The 21,652-nt window shown below is 30.0% G+C and overlaps 1 protein-coding gene across 2 annotated transcripts in view; it reads right to left on the reverse strand.

Moving 5' to 3' along the window:
- Positions 1–21,652, reverse strand: part of LOC100213972 (ATP-dependent translocase ABCB1) — a 100,876-nt gene that overhangs the window by 24,933 nt on the left and 54,291 nt on the right. For both annotated transcript variants that reach the window (XM_065799058.1, XM_065799059.1), the window contains exons 7-10: positions 20,963–21,073; positions 17,489–17,614; positions 15,219–15,425; positions 6,131–6,301 (exon numbers count right to left, since the gene is read on the reverse strand). In XM_065799058.1, the coding sequence (XP_065655130.1) occupies positions 6,131–6,301; positions 15,219–15,425; positions 17,489–17,614; positions 20,963–21,073 (615 nt within the window). The remainder of the gene's footprint in view (positions 1–6,130; positions 6,302–15,218; positions 15,426–17,488; positions 17,615–20,962; positions 21,074–21,652) is intronic.

The raw sequence follows: 21,652 nt of genomic DNA on the forward strand, positions 1-21,652 counted from the left end.
AGCATCTGCTAAGGTTGCATCTCTTTATCGAGCTCGTCACTTTCTTACTTCGGATTCTATTCTCTATCTCTATAAATCTCAAATCCGAACTTGTATGGAATACTGTTGCCATATCTGGGGTGGATCTTCTAACGATGCCCTTTCTCTTTTAGACAAGGTGCAAAAATGCATTGTAAACATAGTTAGACCTGCTCTTGCAGCCAACCTCCAACCATTATCACATCGTCGTAATGTTGCTTCTCTTTCTCTTTTCTACAAATACTATAACGGGCACAGCTCTAAAGAGCTAGCGTCTCTTGTGCCATCTACTATAATTCATTCTCGTGTTACTCGTTATTTAATTAAGTGTCATCCTTTTTCTGTGGCTGTTCCTAAGTGCTCCAAAATTGCTTATTTGTCTAGTTTTTTTCCTTTATCATTCGCTTCATTTATCTTGTTTTCCTGATTCGTCATTCGTTATCTTGCTCTACAATCTTCATCTTTTCTCTTTCAGTAACTTCCAACTTTAATTAGTGGCTGCTTGTAGCCTTGTTGAAAGCGAAGATACTTGAAAAAAAAAAAAAAAAAACCCAGTTTTTGGTTCTGAAGCCGGCTGGTAGTCAGATTTCCAGAACTCTGTGGTAGTTCTCAGAGAGGCTGATTCCATCAACAGCTGAAAAATATCAAAGTATTAACATTGCCATGTTGCGCATGGATGGTGTCCCTGTTTGTACTTTAGGTGTGCATTGCTAAGGCCACATTTGGAGCCCTTTGTTACAGCTTAGGGATAATTAATAGTAATGAGGCAATAGCTTGGGCTATTAAACAACGTACTAAGTACTATCTATGCTTTGAGTAAAGTTCTTTAATAAATTTAAAAATGAATAAAGTATCAAAAACTATAAAACACAAAAAACCATCGTCATCACCAAGTTCTCTAAACCTATCATTCACTAATATTCCTAGTCTTTGAAGCAACTTTTGTTCTGTTGAGTTTTATCTCTTGCAAAGTTCACCAGACCTACTTGCTCTTTGTGAGACTAATTTGAGTTCAGCTGTCTCATCTTGTGATCTTAGTGTTGATGGCTATCTTCCTTTAATTCGTAAAGACTTTAATAGTCAAATGCTTGGTCTGGACATTTACATTCATAAGAATTCACTGATCTGTCGGGAAACTAGGTCTGAATCCACAGAATATTCTTTTATGTGCTTTCATTTAGCATTTCTCTTTGTTCTATATTGCTCTCCTTCATCTTAAGACTGCACTCTTTTTGATGTTATTTCTGATCATATTGACCAAGCATTCTCTCTCTTTATCCATCAGCTAATATTGTTGTTGTTGCCTTAAATGCTCATCACACTGAATGACTTGGCTCTAGTGTCAGTGACTCTGCAGGCATTAAAGCCCACAACTTTTGCCTTTCTCGATCCCTAACTCAAATAGTCAACTTTTCAAATTGCTTTCCAGACAACCCGAATCATTTACCTTCTTTAATTGACTTATGTCTTGTTTCTGATCCTAGTCAGTACTCAGTTTCTCGACATTCACCCTTAAGTGCTTCACAGTTTGATCTCTCTAAAACTATTATCTCATTCTTCTTCATCATCTGAATCCGCCTATCATTGTATCTCTTAGAACTACCTTAAAGCTAACTGAGATTCTTTCTCTAATTTTCTTTGTGATGGCCTTTGGGTAGAAATCTATCATCTTCCTGTTGACAGATGTGCTTCTAACATAACTTCATGGATTCAGACTGGCATGGAGTCTTTTATTCCCTCTCGACGATTCCAGGTCAAGCCTCACTCTTCTCCATGGTTTACCTTACATTGCTGCAATTGCCAGTCATAACCATTACTTTTATATCCATCAGCAAAGCAATTCTCAAGAAAACAGACATCTGTTTATTACTGCTAGAAACCATTGTAAAAAGGTTTTGTCTGACACTAAAGCCCACTATTCTCAGGTCATGAAATCTCGTATTTCATCACAAAAAATAGGCTTTTGTGACTTCTGGAGAATCTTTAATAGTATCAATAATAGGGGCAAATCTATAATTCCACCTCTCTTGTATGGTTCAGACTTTGTCACCTCACCTAAAGATAAAGCCGAATTGTTTGCTAAAAACTTTTCATCAATATCATCTCTTGATTCCACTAGTTGCATTCTACCTGATATTGCCAACAAACAGGTTGATCCATCGCTTGACATTCATATCACTCCAGCATCTGTATCTAAAGTGATTTTCTGCCTACACTCTTCTATAGCTTGTGGCCCGGACAACATACCTGTTATTGTCTTGCAGAAGTGTTCTCCGGAGCTGTCTTCTATACTCTCAAAACCATTTAACAAGTGCTTATCAGAGTCTTGTTTTCCAGCCTGCTGGAAAGCGGCATCCGTTATCCCTATTTTCAAAAAAATATGGATAAAACACTTAATCTCACTTCTTGAATCTAATAACTTACTTTCTGATCATCACTATGGATTTCGATCTTCTCGTTATACAGCTGATTTGCTAACAGTAACAACAGATAGGTTTTATCGTGAAAATCTTTAAGATTATTGAATCCTTCCTTTCCAATCGCATAAAATTGTCCTTGATGGACAGCACTCTTATTCTTATTCTGTAACTTCAGGGGTTCCTTAAGGTTCAATCCTTGGCCCTAAACTCTTCTTAAATAACATTAACACTCTTCCAGATATTCTCACATTTAAGGTGGCATTGTTTGCTGATAAGACTATCATTTATTCTTGTCATGATAAGAAGCGAACACTCTCTGATTGCTTGGAGGGGGCATTTGAGCTTGAAAAGGATCTCACTTCTAGGGTTAGGACTATTGTAATTGTAATGAAAACAATAACAGTAACAATAATTATTGTTATTGTATTAACTTAATTTAGAAACAATAACAATACTTGTGATTTACGACTATTGGAATTCTGTAATACAATAACAATAAATATTGTATTGCAATTCATCTTTATAAAATTATAACAATATCTGAAAAAAAAAAGTATTGTAATGACCCACTACAATAACAATAAATATTGTATTGTAATTCGTCTTTGTAATACAATAACAATATATTGTTATTGTAATAAAAGACATTAACATTTTTATTTAAGAAGAATTATCATGTTTAACTGTTTGTGTTACAAAAGTTAATTTTTTATATATATTTTAAGTTCCTTTGCAGCATTAAAATCAAGAGGAAAAAATAAAAGGGCTGAATAAAATAATTTATGAATGTTATTTTTTATAATTGTAAGGCTATCATCAGACAAGCAATATTTTGTGGCCATTTAGAGCTTAGAAATACATAACAAGATAGGTGATGCGAAATCTAAATATGTAAAAAAAAAAATTTGCAATATATTGCAAATCTGTAAATAAAAAATAACAATAATTATAGTAAGTTCGTCAGAGATGAAATACGTTAAAATACGTTTAATACCTTAAAATATGTTAGCTTTTTTTTACTTTAATGTAAAGTAATACACTACAATAGTTATTGTAATTGTTTTCATCAAAACAATACAACAATTATTGTAATTTTATTTCATTAAAACAATACAATACAATAGTTCTCGAATTTTATTGTATTGTTAGAAAAAAAACAATACAATACTTATTGTAATTGTTTTTCATCACAGCAATACAATACCAAAATAAAAAATTTTTATTGTTTCTGTAATATTACAATACAATATTTTTGTATTGTAATGTGTAATTGTACTTAATTTTTACAATTACAATTACAATAGTCCATTGCAAATCCATTGCAAAATTGGCATCTGCTAAGGTTGCATCTCTTTATCATGCTCAACACTTTCTTACTCCGGATTCTATTCTCTATCTCTATAAATCCCAAATCCGGCCTTGTATGGAATACTGTTGCCATATTTGGGATCTTCTAATGATACCCTTTCTCTTTTAGACAAGGTGCAAAAATGCATTGTAAACATAGTTGGACCTGCTCTTGCAGCCAACTTTCAACGATTATCACATTCTCATAATGTTGCTTCTCTTTCTCTTTTCTACAAATTCTATAATGGGCACTGCTCTAAACAGCTAGCATCTCATGTGCCATCTACTAAAATTCATTCTCGTGTTACTCGTCATTAAATTAAGTCTCATCCTTTTTCTGTGACTGTTCCTAAGTGCTCCAAAAATTCTTATTCATCTAGTTTTTTTCCTCGAACATCAGTTCTTTGGAATTTGCTTCCTTCATCTTGCTTTCCTGATTCATATAATATGCAATTCTTTAAGTCGTCTGTGAATCGTTATCTTGCTCTACAATCTTTATCCTTTCTCTTCCAGTAACTTCCAAATCTAATTAGTGGTTGCTTGCAGCCTTGTTGAAAGCAAAGATACTTAAAAAAAAATGATAGAAATGCAGAAGTAGATCTATCAGAGGTTTGCTTTTCTCTTTATATAATCTTGGACTGATTGTTTAATTCAGTTGTATATTTTAGATTAGAAAGCATCCATGTTTGTGGAATGTATTGCATTTTACATACAAAGAAAGAAATGTTAAAATCAATGCATGTGGATTCTCATGCATAATTTTTTTTTTAATTAATGGACACATCCAAATCAACAGTTTTTCAAATATAGTTACAGTTGTGTAACAATAACTCTGAATCTTTAACAAAAAGAATATATTTAGCTTTATGCTTACAATCTAAATAAAGTTTTCAAATCTAGAACCACTTCCTATATTTTTCTTGGCATTTGCTTCTCATGTGCAATAAAAACCTTTAACACAACAATTTTTTTTAAAAGCATACAATATAAAATAACTGCTACCATTTTTTTTATTAATAGCAAAAAAATTAGCACAAAAATTATTTTATTAAGTGGAAATCAAAACAGCTTTTCATTGATACAAAAAGATTAGCGCTGAGCGATTTTTTTTGTCTTGTGGAAAACAGCATTTAGCTCTATTATAAAATTGAGTCTGCATTTTATTTTTAATTTGGATTTTGATTAGATAAAAAAAATCATTTTATAAATGTGCATTTATAAAATGATTTTTTTTTCATTTTCAAATGAAACAGAATGTTTTGATTAGTCTTTAACTTTAACTTTACTTTAACTTAAATTATTTACTTTTGCTGCCAGCTTAAAAATTGTAACTAACTAAAAGTATTAAATTCAGTAACTAATCTAGTATTTTTAATTAGTTGTATGTTTGTGCCACCATAACTCACCCTCATGAACAAAAAAAAAATATGTTTTGCAACTTTATCTGGTGTTATGTTCTTTAAAACTGCTTTAAAATATTTACAAAACAATTTACCATCAAAGACTAACAACTAAGATAACTAGGAACTACTAAAATTAGGAAACAAGATAAAAACAGAACCAACTAGTCTAATTCTCACTGACTTAATTAAAAAGAAATGATTTATATTATATCTACAAAATTTATTTTAAAACCTAGAACTAAAAAACTAGAATTAAAAAAATTACTTATCAAATGTAATCGTATAAATCGATTTCTGCAAAAACACCATTTAAAAAAGTTTATAACAATGAAAACTAGCAAGCTTAACAACCAGGTTTAGTTTGCAATGTTTTTATAGTAAAACCTTTCAAAATTTTATTACTTCTATCAGAAATAAGACTTAGTTTACTATTAGACTTAAAAATACAAATAGTTTACAAAAAGTGCAACTGTCAGTACTTAAAATTTATATTGCTCAAAATCAGAAAACATGAAGATAGTTGGTTTTTTTATTCGAGTTGTAATTTGATTTTCAATTTTAATTCTGATATACCTTATTATGTAAATTTTACCTCCATTTTTACAGTAGTTATATTTTGAAAACACAGTTAAATACTGCATAATAGACAACAAACACCTTTATTAGCTAATACATCATATTAATGTAAAGTTGATTTCATGAAAAAGAAAAACATTTTTTCTCAATTTTTTGATTAGTTTCTTAAAACTTTTATTTGATTTGCTATCTAGTTTGCCTTAAGAAAGTTTATTACAATAGTTTTTATAAAAAACTTTTTATAAGGTCTATCAGAATTTTAATGAAATATATATATAAACTCAAAAAAACAATACTAGCTTAATCTAAAATCCCATAATTATAACATTCAAATATTTCTATTGCTTATATACTTCATTGGTGTACCTTATCTAGGGCTTCTTGAACAATTTTTTCACTTTCTGTATCCAATGCTGATGTGGCTTCATCAAATAATAAAACTATTGGATTTCTGATTAGAGCTCGAGCTATGGCGATTCTTTGCTTCTGACCACCCGACAATTGAGCTCCCCGCTCACCAACTCTGGTATCATAACCCTGAAAACAGAATAGCAATTTAAAAAAAAAATTAAAAGTTAACAAAAAAAAAATCTTATAAAAAATATAAAAATGATTCTTGACAAATTGAGTCTAAGCAGAGTTTTTTTAGTCTTTAATTTTTTATTTTAAGATCTTCATTTCCAACAAGGCTGCATGCAACCACTATTAGAGTTGGAAGTTACTGCAAGAGAAAAGATGAAGTTTAAAGAGCAAGATAACAATAGACAGATGACTTAAAAGATTGCAAACTATATGAATCAGAAAAGCAAGATGAAGGAAGCAAATTCTAAAGAACTGACATTTGAGGAAAAAAACTAGACGAATAAGAGTTTAAGGAGCACTTAGTAACAGTCACAGTAAAAGGATGAGATGTAATTGAATGACAAGTAATACGAGAATGAATTTTAGTAGATGACTCAAAAGATGCTAGCTCTTTAGAGCAGTGCCCATTAAAGTATTTGTAAAAAAAAGAAAGTGAAGCAACATTACAACGATATCATAATGGTTTGAGGTTGACTGCAAGAGCAGGTCCAACTATTTTTACAATCCTAGAAGATGAGGGTAAATGATTCATTGAGTACATTACCATTCATAAATTTAGGAAGATCTAAATTATTGCGATAACGATTGACTGAAAAAAATTAGGTTTTATCAGAATTAAAGTTCACCAGCCACTGTTCACTGCCTCATGCTATAGCAGAAGTGAGAACCTTTTCAAGCTCAAATGCCCCTTCTAAGCAATCAGAGATTGTTGGTTTCTTATCAAGACAAGAATAAATCATAGTATCAGCAGCAAACAATGCCACCTTAGATGTGAAAATATCTGGAAAATTGTTAATGTAAATTAAAAAGAGTATAGGGCCAAGGATTAAACCTTCAGAAACCCCTGAAGTTACAGAATATGAAGGAGTGCTGCCAATCGAAGACAAGCTTTTATACTACAATTGGAAAGGAAGGATTCAATAATCTTAAAGATGTTACCTGATATCCCAGAAGAAAAAAGCTTATGGAGAAGACCAGCATACCAAACGTTATCAAAAGCTTCAGAAATGTCAAGAGCAATAGCCTTAACATCTCCACACCTATCTGATGCACAATAAAACCTATCAGTTATTACTGTTAGCAAATCAAATATAGAACAAGAAGATTGAAATCTATATTGATGACCAGAAAGTTAATTATTAGATGCAAGACGAGAAATTAAGTTGTTGTTATTTAAAGATTTAATATCCTTACTTATGATAGAAAGAAGAGTAATAAGACGGTAGTTTGACAAGCTAGGTTGCTCTCCAGAACATTTGAAAATAGAGATGACAGATGCTGCCTTTCAGCATTTTGGATAAGACTCTGATAAGCACTGGTTCTGGAAAAAAATTCTGCAAGACTATAACAGGTATGTTGTCTGGACCACAAGCTGTAGAAGAGTCTAAGCAGGAAATCACTTAAGATACAGGTGCTGGAGTGATAGGAACATTAGGCAATGGACCAACCTGTTAGTCGCTATATCAGGTAAAACGCAACTAGTGGAACCACGTGATTATATTGATAAAAATTTCCTAGCAAACAAATCAGCTTTACCTTTAGATGAGGTGACAAAATCTGAACCATACAAGAGAGGTGGAATAATAGATTTACCCTTACCATTGATACTATTAAATATTCTCCAGAAGTCACCAGAGCCTAATTTTTGTAATGAAATACAAGTTTTGTAACCTGAGAATAGCAGGCTTTGGCATTAGACAAAACCTTTATACAATCGCTTTTAGCAATAGTAAACAGACTGTTTTCTGGAGAATTTTTTTGCTGGTAGATATGGAAATAATGGTTTTGATTGGAAATTGCATCAGTACAATGTGAGGAAAACCATGGAGAAGAGTGAGGCTTGACTTAAAATCATTGAGAGGAAATAAAAGATTCCATGCCAGCTTTAAGGTAGTTGTAAAAAGTACTATGATAGGGGGATTCTGATGATGAAGAATGAAATAAGAATTTTAGAGAGATCAAACCATGATCAAAAGCACCTAAGGGTGAATATGGAGAAACTGAGCACTGACTATGATCGGAAACAAGACATAAGTCGAGTAGAGAAGGTAAATAAATAGGGTTGTCTGGAAAGTAAGTTGGAAAGTTGACTATTTGAGTAAAAGACTGAGAAAGACAAACTTGTGGGCCTTAATACCTGCAGAGCCACTGACCTAGAGCCAAGCCATTCAGTGTGATGAGCATTAAAGTCACCAACAACAACGATATTTGCTGAAGGATAAAGAGAGAGGGGTTTGGTCAATTTAATCAGAAATAACATCGAAACAAGTGCAGTCTTGAGATGAAGGAGAGCGATATAAAACAAAGAGAAAGATAATAGAGTAAAGTGGTGCTTAACGAAAGCACATAAAAGAATAGCTGATGGATTCAAATCCAGTTTCCAGAAAAATGGGTGAATTCTTACAAATGTAAATGTCCAAGCCAAAAATGTGATTATTGGAGTCTTTACAAATTTAAGGAAGATAACAATCAACACTAAGATCACAAGATGAGACAGCCGAACTCAAATTAGTCTCTCAAAGAGCAAGTAGGTCTGGTGAAATTTGCAAGAGATAAGACTCAACAGAAGAAAAGTTACTTCGAAGACCACAAATATTAGTGAATGATAGGTTTAGAGAACTTGATAAAAACACAAAAAGCCATCATGATGACAATGATTTTTTGTGTTTTACAGTTTTAAGTGCTTTAGTGATTTTTATATTTGTTAAAGAACTTGACTCAAAGCATAGATAGTATTCAGTACACTATTTAATAGTCTATGCAATGGCCTTATTATTAGTAATAAACACCAAGCTGTAATAAAGGGCTCAAAATGTAGCCTTGACAATGCACACCAAAGGTATGAATAGGGGCACCATCCATGCTCAACATGGCACTGTTAGTTCTCTGATATTTTACAGCTGTTGATGGAATCAGCCTATCTGAGAGCTAGCACAGAGTTTAGGAAACCTGACTACCAGCCGGCCTCAGAACCAAAAAACTGAGTGTTAGACCTGTACCCTCATTAGGAGATAATAGAATGAGTTGCATAGTCATAAAAACAGAGACACAAGCAAAACCCATAGATTGAGTCAAGAAGATCCAGCATTTAACATCCTAATCTGGAAACAATATTTTATAAATACATCTACGCCAGTCTAATAGATGAGGAAGGGGTGCGAGGTTGGTCAACAAATAGAATCTGTTTACCCCTAAAGTTTTTGCCAAGGAGGCCTTCTACAAGACAGTAGCCGGATTCGTTAAAAATCTGCCCACGATGAATATTTTTATCAAGACACCATCTCTAGCCCTTACTCAATCAAGAGCCCCAAGGTAAGTTAGAGCTGGCTTCTTCCAGCTTTTGCCTAAAAAAAGCGTATCCTACAAAGCAGCAGAACATGAAGCAGGTTGTACTGTGTCACATGTTACCAAAAGTAGGATAACCTGACCTGATTTAAACTTATATACTGATCATCAATTTGGATTTGGGTCTTTTTGTTCTGAAGTCTTTGATAAAGTTTGGCATGCTGGTCTTCTCCATAAGCTTTCTTCTTATGGTGTATTAGGTAATATCTATAAGACTATTGAATCCTTCCTTACCAATTGTAGTATAGAAGTTGTCCTCAATGGACAACACTCTTCTTCATATCCCGTAACTTCAGGGGTTCCTCAAGGTTCTATCCTTGACCCTATACTCTTTTTAATTTACATTCTAAGGTGGCATTATCGCTGATGATACTACCATCTATTCTTGTCATGATAAGAAGCCACCACTTTCTGATTGCTTGGAGGGGGCATTTGAGCTTGAAAAGGATCTCACTTCTGCTTCTGGTGCTACTGGTGAACTTAAATTCAGAAAAAACCCAATTTTTTTCAGGCAATCATTATTGCAATAATTTAGATCTTCCAAAATTTATGAATGGTGATGTACTCGATGAGTACATTACCGTTCATAAATCATCTTCTAGGATTAACTTTTACTTCTGATCTTTCTTGCAAAGCATATATTAAATCCTTTGCAAAATTAGCATCCACTAAAGTTGCATCTCTTTATCGTGCTTGATTTTCTTACTCCGGATTTTATTTTTAAATCTATAAATCTTAAATCCGTACGTATATGAAATACTGTTGCCATATCTGGGGCAGATCTTCTAATGATGCCCTTTCTCTTTTAGACAAGGTGCAAAAACGCATTGTAAACATAGTTTGACCTGCTCCTGCAGCCAACCTCCAACCATTATCACATTGTCATTATGTTGCTTCTTTGTCTCTTTTCTACAAATACTATAATGGGCACTGCTATAAAGAGCTAGCCTCTCTTGTGTCATCTACTAAAATTCATTCTCGTATTACTTGTCAATTTTTAATTGGAATTTTTTTGGAGTTTAAACTTATAAGCCACTGTGAGCCCCAATCTGTTACAGAAGTGAGTTCAGATTTAAGATTGGCTGCCTGTATTAGGCAGTTGTAAAAGAGAAGACTTTTTGTCAAGACAGGAGTATAAAGTTGAGTCATCAGCAAAAAGAGCTATTTTAGATGTAAGGTTGTTGGGAAGATCATTAATGTAGATAAGAAACAAAACAGGAACAGCGATTGTGTCTTGAGGTACCCCAGAAGTTACTGCAAATAAAGAAGGGTGTTGGCCTTCACAGATGATTTTAATAAAGTGTAATTTTAATAAAGTTAGAAAGAAACAATTTGATAATCTTAAAAACTTTACAAGATATACCATATGAAATAAACTTATGGAGAAGACCAGCATGCCAAGTTTTGTCAAAAATCTTAGATATGTCAAGAGCAATAGCCCCAGCCTCTCCGCCTTTATCTAATGCACAATAAAATCTTTTAGTCACAGCAGTTAGCAAGTCAGCTGTAGAGCAAGAGGATCGAAAACTGTATTGACTGCCAGTAAGTTATTTGACTCAATATAGTTTATCAAAGACTCAAAGACCTTGCTAATAACAGAAAGAAGACTGATTGGACAATAATTGGAAGGGTCAGAATGTTGAATTAGTCAGAATTGGAACAACAGATGCCATTTTGCAACAGGGAGGAAAAGACTCAAATTCTCTAAACTATTTTATAAATGCAGTCAAGCATTTATAAAATATTTTAGAGAATTGAAAAAAGTTCTGACAGGAATGTTGTCTGGACCACGAGCAGTAGAAAAGTTCAATTAAAATATGACTTTAGCAACGTAAGCTGGAGTGATTTGAATGTCCAACAACGGGTTAACCTGTTTAACTGGAATGGAAGGAATCTTGTCTCCATAAGATTCAAGAGTCAAATTAGAAGGAAAGTTCTTGATAAATATTTATGCCTTATCCTTGGGAGAGGTAATAAGATCAGTCCCATGAATGAGATAAGAGATTTAGTGATCTGAGAATAATTGAGCTTAGCATCTGACTACTATTTTACAAAGATTTCTAGCAATAATAAATAGCAAATTGTTCTCAACAGAGTTGTTCTTTTAAGAATGATGAAAAAAATGATTACGATTAGATATAGCAGCTGCACAAGAGGGTGAAAACCATGGAGTAAAATGAGTCTTAACTTAGAACCAACAAGAAGAAATAAAAGCTTCCATTCCTGCCGTAATCCACGACTTTACGTAGGAGGTGCATTTTTCAGCTGAGAAGTAAAAGACATCAGTCCAAGGACCATCACGAAGAAAATCACAAAAAGAATCCCAGTCAGCTTTAGGGTTTTTATTATTAATAATAATTGTTATCTTGTCTGTAAGCCTTTTCTTTTCTCTTCCAGAAACTTCCAACTCTAATAGTGGTTGCTTGCAGCCTTGTTGGAAATGAAGATGTTGAAATGTATATATATATATATATATATATATATATATATATATATATATATATATATATATATATATATATATATATATATATATATATATACCTTTAGTAAAGATCTGCACTTAACTATTCTATGACATCTAACAAGACAAAATTAACGTCAGATTATGCCAAAACGCATTAATTTAATTGAGGAAACTAATTAAATTCATTGTTTTTTCAAAAAACCACAAAAACACAAATTCAAAGACTAAAAATATTCAGAATTTTATTTTTGTTTTTATACTGTAAAATATGCGTGGAGTGTTGTTACATTGACTATCTTATAGCCTGCTGCTACAAGGAAATATTGCTACATTGTCTATATTATAGCCTGCTGCTACAAGGAAGTGCTGCTAAATCGACTATCTTATAGCCTGCTACTACAAGGGAGTGCTACTACATAGATTATCTTATAGCCTGCTGCTACAAGGGAGTGCCGCTACATCGACTGAGGGTTTGGTTTGGACAAGCAATTTTTCATTTTAAAAAAAAAGAACTTTATTCAAGTTTTTAATCTTTTCTGCTCTGTTTTATTAGCGTCCTCTTTATGGATGAAATTTTCTGACTACCATGCAGCTCTTTATATATATGTGTGTGTGAGTGTGTGTGTGTATATATATATATATATATATATATATATATATATATATATATATATATATATATATATATATATATATATATATATATATATATATATATATATATATATATATATATATATATATATCGCTCCCGCCCACACTCCCCTTAAACATTTTATCGAAGCAATTTACAGCTCTTGCAAAAGTTTTTTTTTTTCTCTCAAAAGTATAATTATCATTGTAACTAAAAATGAAAAATGCAAAGCCAAAAAAATTTATTTAATTGGATGATAAATAGGCAGTTTATGTAAAAACAATTTTACGTCTAAAGAATTTTTCACGTCGCAATAAATGACGCTTGCTATGTGTATATTATTGTGACATTAACGTTGTAAACATATGCTTGCAACAAGTATAAAACCAAATTTTGTATTTAATAAGCAATTTTCATATAAATAAACAGCCCTCGTAAAAAATAGTTTAGAGGAGCTCACATGGTTCGCCATGTTTGTTTTCCTGCGCTCTCGTGCTCCTTTACTCCCGCCAAGGCCTGTATATATTTAATTAAATAGAGGTATGATCATTTGCTCTCCTGCACAGAGATTTTCATTTGACATACAGCGCTTTTGAATTTTATTTACTTTATATCTCTGCATGGAAGCCAATAATATCTTACTTCAATTTTAAAGTTAAATTTAGTGTGATTTACTTAATGGCTTCATAGGTAACAAAAAATTTACCTCAAAACTAAATCAAAGCAACCAGTTAAGTAACTACAGTTAAGTTACTCAACTATAAAATATACTTAATATGCTCAAGACATTTACTTGCGAAAGTTACCAATTCAAATGTTTCTATTAATATCTTTTATGTTAACACATAATAAGCTTTTAACTAAAAATTATTTCAACAAGAAATTTCGAAAAGAATATGATAAATGCGATACTATTTTTTCTATTTTTTTATATATTTTATTTATAGCATTATCAAGATGAAACTTTTTCTACAAATATGCAAATTGTTTTCAGGAAATTATTTTAAAAAGAAATTTCTTTGAACTAGAAAATTTTAGTCATAAAATTCTCTTATTCCAATAATCTTGAATTAAAATATCAAATTAAAAAAACAAAATTTGAAAAATTAAAAAGAATTTTAAAGCTTGCTTTCAATAATTATAAATTCATTTGAGAGAATTTTTTTTTTGATAAAAAAAAATCATACATAAGTTTTATTTATTACAAAAAAAAAAAAAACATACAATACATGTTATAATACATGCATGTTTGGATCGGTAAGAAACAACCTAACCTCTCATTCTTCATCAACCGAAAATAATCACCTATTACCCCCATTTTTACACTTAATAGCATTTTCAACCAACTCAACAAACTAAAGATAGGATCCTCAGGACCAGATGATCTTTCTCTGCTTTTACTCAAATCTGCTTGCCTTGAAATTGCCCCAACAACTGTATCCTATTTAATCACCTCATAGAAAACAGTTACCTACCTGACCAATCGAAATCAGCAAACATAATACTGATTTCTAAAATATCTAACCAGCTCTCATCTAACAACTGCTGCCCGATTGCCATTAATTCTGCATTATGCAAAGTTTTTGAATGCATTACCAGTTTCATTATCCATCACACCAAGCACATATGGGTCTCAAACAAACAGCTTGGTTTTCTTTCAGGACGTTGTACGTTGTTGGATGCTATTATTCAAATTATAGAGGACTGGAGTTATGCTAAAGATAATAACAAACCAATTTTTGCAATATTCTTTGATTTTAGATCTTGTCAGTCATGACAAGTTACTGTTAAAGTTAATTAATATTCTACCTAGCTGGCTCACTTCCTGGATTGCAGCTTACTTATCTAAACATTGTCAAAGAGTTAAAACTAATGATCTCACCATTGACTAGAAATGTATTGAAGCCGGAGTCCTTGCTGACTCACCCTATAACCACTATGTTAGCTTACACCAACAACAGAAATCCAAACAGATTCTCATTTGCTCTGAACACTGCAAAGACCACCACCTATCAACAATCTTTTATTCAATTACTTTTTAAAATATCTCTCCGTATTCTTCATGGTATCAACAACCTCTATCTGCCACAAAACATTGGGAGTAACACTGACTTTTCCATACATAAATGTTTGCATGCATTTTCAGCAATCTTTTATAAATTTTTTAAATTTATTTATTTATAAATCTTTTTTAAAGCAAAGATTTATAAATAAATAAATAAATATATATATATATATATATATATATATATATATATATATATATATATATATATATATATATATATATATACTATTGATTATATTTTAAATATAAATAATGTATTCCAAAAAAAATATTTTTATTAATTTAAAAAACTAATAAAATTTAACCAATAGATATTTATGTGATAACATTTTTTTAAATTTAATGAAAACATCTCTACCTTAGGTAAAGCAGAGATAAAATCATGTGCATTTGCGTTTCTTGCTGCTTTTTCTATGTCTGATTGTGATACTTCATGAACAGCTCCAAAACTTATATTTTCAGCAATACTCATGTCAAAAAGAATTGGCTCCTGGCTTACTACACCAATATTTGTGCGCATATTTTTTAAATTCAAACTCCTAATATCTACTCCATCAATCATAATCTTAAACATGAAATTTTATTAAATATAAAATAATGTATTTCAAAAAAAAAAAATTTAATAATTAAAAAAAATAACATAACCAAAAGTAAGAAAGTAGCACTCTTAAAGGATTTAATAAATTATTATTATGGCTATATAATAGACACTAATCACATTGAAAGGTTGAAAGGTGATGATTAAACTGATAATAATATAAAAGAGAAATGAGAGCTATTTGAGAGATGGTCAAAAAAGATAGTTAAGACTAATTGAATACAAGTAAAGGTCAGAGATTAGACAAAATAAAAAAGCAGAGTAAGTAATGCAGATCAGGATTAAATTTTAAGAACTACACAATGCTGATTGATGCGGAAACACAATTTAATCCTTCCCAGGAAACGAGTGCGGCGGCTTTTTGTTTTGTATGTCCATGCATGAGTATTTTATTTTAGACAACTTGGTCATGGCCATTTGCAAGTTTTATTAAATTAGGCGTTATGGAAAAACTAACAAAAGGGAAGTTGAAATACTTGTGTACTGTTTTTATTTTCGTTTCTTTAGGATGGCTGTTATTTTCTGCAAGGAAATTAGATGAGGCAAAGCAAAAAAAAAGTTTTAAGTCGACATTAAAAAGAATGATTTTCCAATTCCAATTTATCTATTTTATTTTTAAAGAGGAGATCGAAAATATTAAATATTAAATTGCTATTTGTTTGTAAAATATATTTGAATAATTTTAATGTAACAAGTATATATTGTACCTATATAAGTCTCATTCTTTTACTGTATCTGTCCCTGCATGCTCTAAAAACTTTCAATTGTCTAGTTTTTTCCCTCGCACTTCAACCCTTTGGAACTCTCTCCCATCTTCATGTTTTTCTGACTCATATAACCTTAAACTTTTCAAGTCTTCTGTCAACTATTTCTTTGCTTTATAATTTTATTCTTTTTTTCTAGTAACTCCCAACTTAATAGTGGTTGCTTGCAGCCTTGTTGGGAGTGAATCAGAATAAAAAAAAAAAAAAAAAAAATGTGAATACATCTATGTAATGCATGCGTATACTTTTATGTGTAACTTTTTTTATTATATCATTAGATTTATTTGTTAATAAGTATGCGCAAGTTTAGCTTACTTGTATAGGGTGTTTACTTTGTACTCAGAATGTCTGTAGCCTGATCCCACCACTTCACAAGTTTTTTTAGTTTTTTACCCGACCGCTCCCTTTTGGTCTACTATGTTATTGGTGAAATATATGTAAACAATTATTAATAATTAATAATAATAATTGCATAACAATTAATAATAATTATTAACAAATGTTCATCAATAACAGTCAGCGGTCAGAACTAAGTGCACAGTTAAAAAGGAACAGGTATCTAAAGCTACAAAGTGCTAAAAGATTGTGGGTAAAAAAAGTACAGGAATAGAAAGGTAATAGGAAACAACTAGGGCTATGTGAAAATTGTATAGAAGACATGGCCTAAATAAAGCCTAAAAACTATTTATATATGTGTGTGCGCTTTACTTAGAACATACACTGAAAGGCTTAAATAATATAAGAGAAACATAAATAAAAACAGTACACAAATAATTTAAACTATACATTTTTTTTCTTTCTATTTTAATTTATTTTAATTTCCTATTTTGTTAGTTTTGGTTTCTTTGTTTTTGAAACTTAGTTTTTTCTACAACACTGCAAAACTTGCAAACAGCCGTGACCAAATTGCCTAAAATAAAATACTCATGCGTGGACATACAAGACAAAAAACCACATGCGTTTCCTGGGAAGGCTTTTACTTCACACTGGTGTGACTTGAATAAATAGGCTTTAATGTCAGGATAAGTTTTAATTGCTTAAAATAAGTGAATAAGTGCACAAACATGTGTTCCTAAAATGTTCAATTGACATTAATATAGAAATAATTAAAAAAAGCAATGGCTTACAGATCCTTCTAGAGTATCATAAAACCATTGTAAAAGTTTTATTCAATTCACAAAATAAGTGAATAAGTGCACAAACATGATTTCCTAAAATGTTCAATTGACATTAATATAGAAATAATTAAAAAAAGTAATGGCTTACAGATCCTTCTAGAGTATCATAAAACCGTTGTAAAAGTTTTACAATAGTGCTTTTACCACATCCAGATTCTCCAACTAATGCCACAGTAGTTCCAGAATTTATTTTTAAATTAAAACCTTGAAGAATCTAGATATATAAAAAATAATAATAATAAAAAGATAAAATATCAAATTATGAAACTTTTATTATAAGTTTACTTCTTTTTAAAAATGTTACCTATTTACAATGTTACTAGTAAACAACCAGGGCTGGCATTTTACTTGAGTCAAAGCCGGGTTTATGGCTGGGCCTATATAAACATTGGTGCATATTGATATGATATATAAAAACAAGTCAATATGCACCAATGTTTATGCAACCCCTTAGAAACCAGCCTTGGCCACAGTCAAATACCAGCCTCGGTCATTTACTAAAAGTTACTTTTACATGCTATTTTATTAACATAAGCAAAAATAAATTGTATTTATTAGTGGACATCCACAAACTACATCACAAATCATCAAAGGGGGGGGGGGTAGTGGTTTTGTTACCATTTGAACACATCTTGTTACTAAAAAGTTACATGGTTGTTATGAGGGAAGGAGGGGGGACAAGGGTGTCAAATATTGCATTACATAATTTATGGACAATCCTTAACAAAAGATATTAGTTGTTGTTTTCTAGTAAAAATTGTTGTTAATATACAATAATATAAAAACAACAATTCAAAACCATTAAAAAAAATAAATAAAGACAAATCTAAAATTTATTGATTCCTCCAAATAAGTATTGGAATTGATTGAATCCAAAAAAATATTAGAAACATGCTTTCAAAAACACTATCTAAAACATACTAAATGAATAAATAATGATATTTGATGAAGTTTTATTGTAGTTATTATTACAAAACTTTTTCTTATTTTTAAATTTTTATTTCATTATCACCCTAATATCTTCATTATTACATTAGTTAATAACATGTTCTATGTATTTTACACAAAATGTTAGTTGTATAAAAAGAAGGCACATCAGACTTCTATTAATTTGATTGTTATAAAAGTGAAAAAATGAAAATAAATAGTGAATAAATGAAACACAAAAATTTAATGTTATTGTAACATCTATGCAAAAAAAAACTACTCATAAATAGTTTAACTTAATGCACAATAGCCATAGATCATCAGATCATATTTTAAAAGTCCGGAAAATTGTTTGGATAAAATGTACGAAAAAATCTTAAATATGATTTCCCTTATTTTCCTTTTAATTTTGCTTTTACCTTAGTTGCTTTTAACGTTTTTTCAAACTTTTCATAATTTTTCTATGAGTGATGAGTGGAAAAGCTTGAAAAACAAATATATTACAAAAATATATACCTAAACTTGTATGTATAAAAAATATTTTTGATATCCGGAAAAACTAAAAGTTGAAAAATATTTTCAGAATTCTGGAAATATCCAGAATAAGATAATCCCTGGCTATAACAAACTATAAACAAACTTAGTTTAGATATTAATTACTTAATAATAACTATATTTTCTATAGGAAAAAATAATCCAGAACTAAATTAGACTAAAATTGTAAATTAAAATTAAGTAATTGGTTATAGCTAGGGTGAATATTGTTTTTACATACAAGAAATCAGCACTAAACTAATTTAAATAAGAAATCTTATTGCATTTTCCTACATAAAAACCACTTTGGCTTATTTGAAAAATTTATAAAAAGCAAGATTTAAAAATTTAAAAGAAAAAACTTGTTAAAACTTTAAAAATATAAAAAATATATACTGATTTCACATAAACTTTTTTTTTAATTCCGATTGACTTCCAACAAGGCTGCAAGCAACTGCTTTCTCGTGACTCAATGACATCGTGACTCAATTGACTCAAAGATGCTTTTCTCTAACTCATTTATGAAAGTAAATCAATAAATGTACACTCCAATCGAAATATGACTAAACAAATGAGTAAATAAACACTCACTAGGCCTATCCATAAAAAATTCTGTTGATATATGTCAGTTAATAAAAATCTGATGTGATAAACTAGTAACTGGTGCGAACACCTTGCCAACAGAAATATGTTCTATAAGAACAAGGAGTGACACTGTTATTGCTGCGCATTTTAATAACACATAGTTGCATGGAATACTTAAAAAAAACTTGAAATAATTATGAGCATAATAATGTATATATTTGAATAATAATGATATATATATATATATATATATATATATGAATAATAATGACTTATATATATATAATAATATAATGTACATATATTTATATATAGATGTATATATATGATAATAACAATGATGTATATATATGAATAATAATGATATATATATACCAACAAGTTTTAACAGGACAGAGTCCCCTTTCATAAGATTAAGCTGGTAAGCAGTTGGTTACATGAAAATGAGATTTAAGGTTATAACCCCCTGGTCTGGTAAATCATCCAAACTCAATCCTATTGAAATTTGCAAAAATTATCTTGAAAATGGCGGCCAAAAATTAAGAAGCTTATCTGCCATTAATCTACAAGGAGAAATAAGCTGGTATGGAGTCAACTTGCTACTCCTGAACACTTGAGGGAACTTATACACTGAATGCTAACCAGTTTGCCTAAAAATGCCTAAAAATACAATACTATAATACAATTTGTAAACCAAATTAAACTATTTTTTATTTTAATTCCATAGTAGGAATTGAAGATTTTAGACTAATATTTAATGAGAAGAAAGTTCAGTTAAAAAACTTTGTTAATTTAGGCAGAATACCAAATTAACTTGTTCTAGAGAATTTTGCTTCACAAACTAATATTTGGAAAAGTTATTTATTTTTAATTAAAAAATACATAAATAATAAAAATTTATTCTTGCTTAACTTTTACCATCTTTAGACATCATTTTGTTATTGTTAAATAAAGCCATTTTTATGAGGGTAAAACTAAATAAATTTATGTAAGTTTTAACACCTACCAGAGGTCTTTTGAAAGAAATTTCAAAATTGTTCTGCAAAAAAGCTTTTATGATAAGTTATCATTTATTTGGGATATTTACCTAAGCAAGAGACATATTCACTAAAATGAACTTGCTATTAACAATAATATTTTAGTGAATATTTCATACATGCTGACAACATATTTAATTATTAATTATTCATAAATATTTTCAGCATAATCATAAGATATTTTTTTAGTTAAACTATAACTAATTTAAATCATACTTATAATTTAATCAAACTGCGTATTTAGCTAGTCAGCTTCAGTTAGTCAGATAACTTTAATCAAACTAATAAGTTATTCAACAAATGTTAGTCAAACTAAAAAGTTAGTTAACTAATTTTAGTCACACTAAAACATTAGTGATCTAATTTATTCAAACTAAAAAGTTATTTGACTAACTTTAGTTGAATCAAAAAGTTAGATTTTTTTAGTTAACTTAGTAACTAATTTTAGTTTGGTTCACAACACTAATAAAATTACTTACTTTTACATCTGGTCTTGATGGATAATTAAAATGAACATTTGAAAATAATACTTCCCCAGCACAATTATCAAGAACATATCCTTCATCTGATAAGCAGTCAATAGTTGGTACCTAAATATATATTTAAAATACTATTTATTAATAATTAATACAAATATTATTTTAAAACATAATATTTATATTAATAATTAATTTATTATATATTGCAATTGTATACTATTGAAATTCAGAATAAACCTATTACTATTGTTAAAATACATGATCTGCTTTTCAATTCCATAGCAATTATATTATTATATAAATAATAAAATTATAAAATACATTTTTATTTTTTTTTAAATATAAAAAGTATGTATTTTTTATGATAAATCTAAACCTTTTAAAACAATTTGTATGATTGATTTTATAAACAACAATTGCCTTAGATTCTTTTGTTCTACTAAATGAAATAGATCTGATTGAACTAAGTTGAATTTAGGTTGTAAAATGGGTCAAAGAAAACTTATAATGCAGTGGTACAGTCATGTGTAACTATACCTACAATTAGTTTATTGTACCCTCAAACTGAAGTACTGCATGACTCATTACCAGTGCTAAACTTGTTAGATACACCAATTCAAAGAAGTATAGTGTGAGTTGTCGAAATCTTATGGAAGTTGCGAATTTGTGAAAATTATATCTGTATGCATT

This window comes from Hydra vulgaris, chromosome 06 (assembly GCF_038396675.1).
Source record: "Hydra vulgaris chromosome 06, alternate assembly HydraT2T_AEP".
NCBI classification, from domain to species: Eukaryota; Metazoa; Cnidaria; class Hydrozoa; order Anthoathecata; family Hydridae; genus Hydra; species Hydra vulgaris.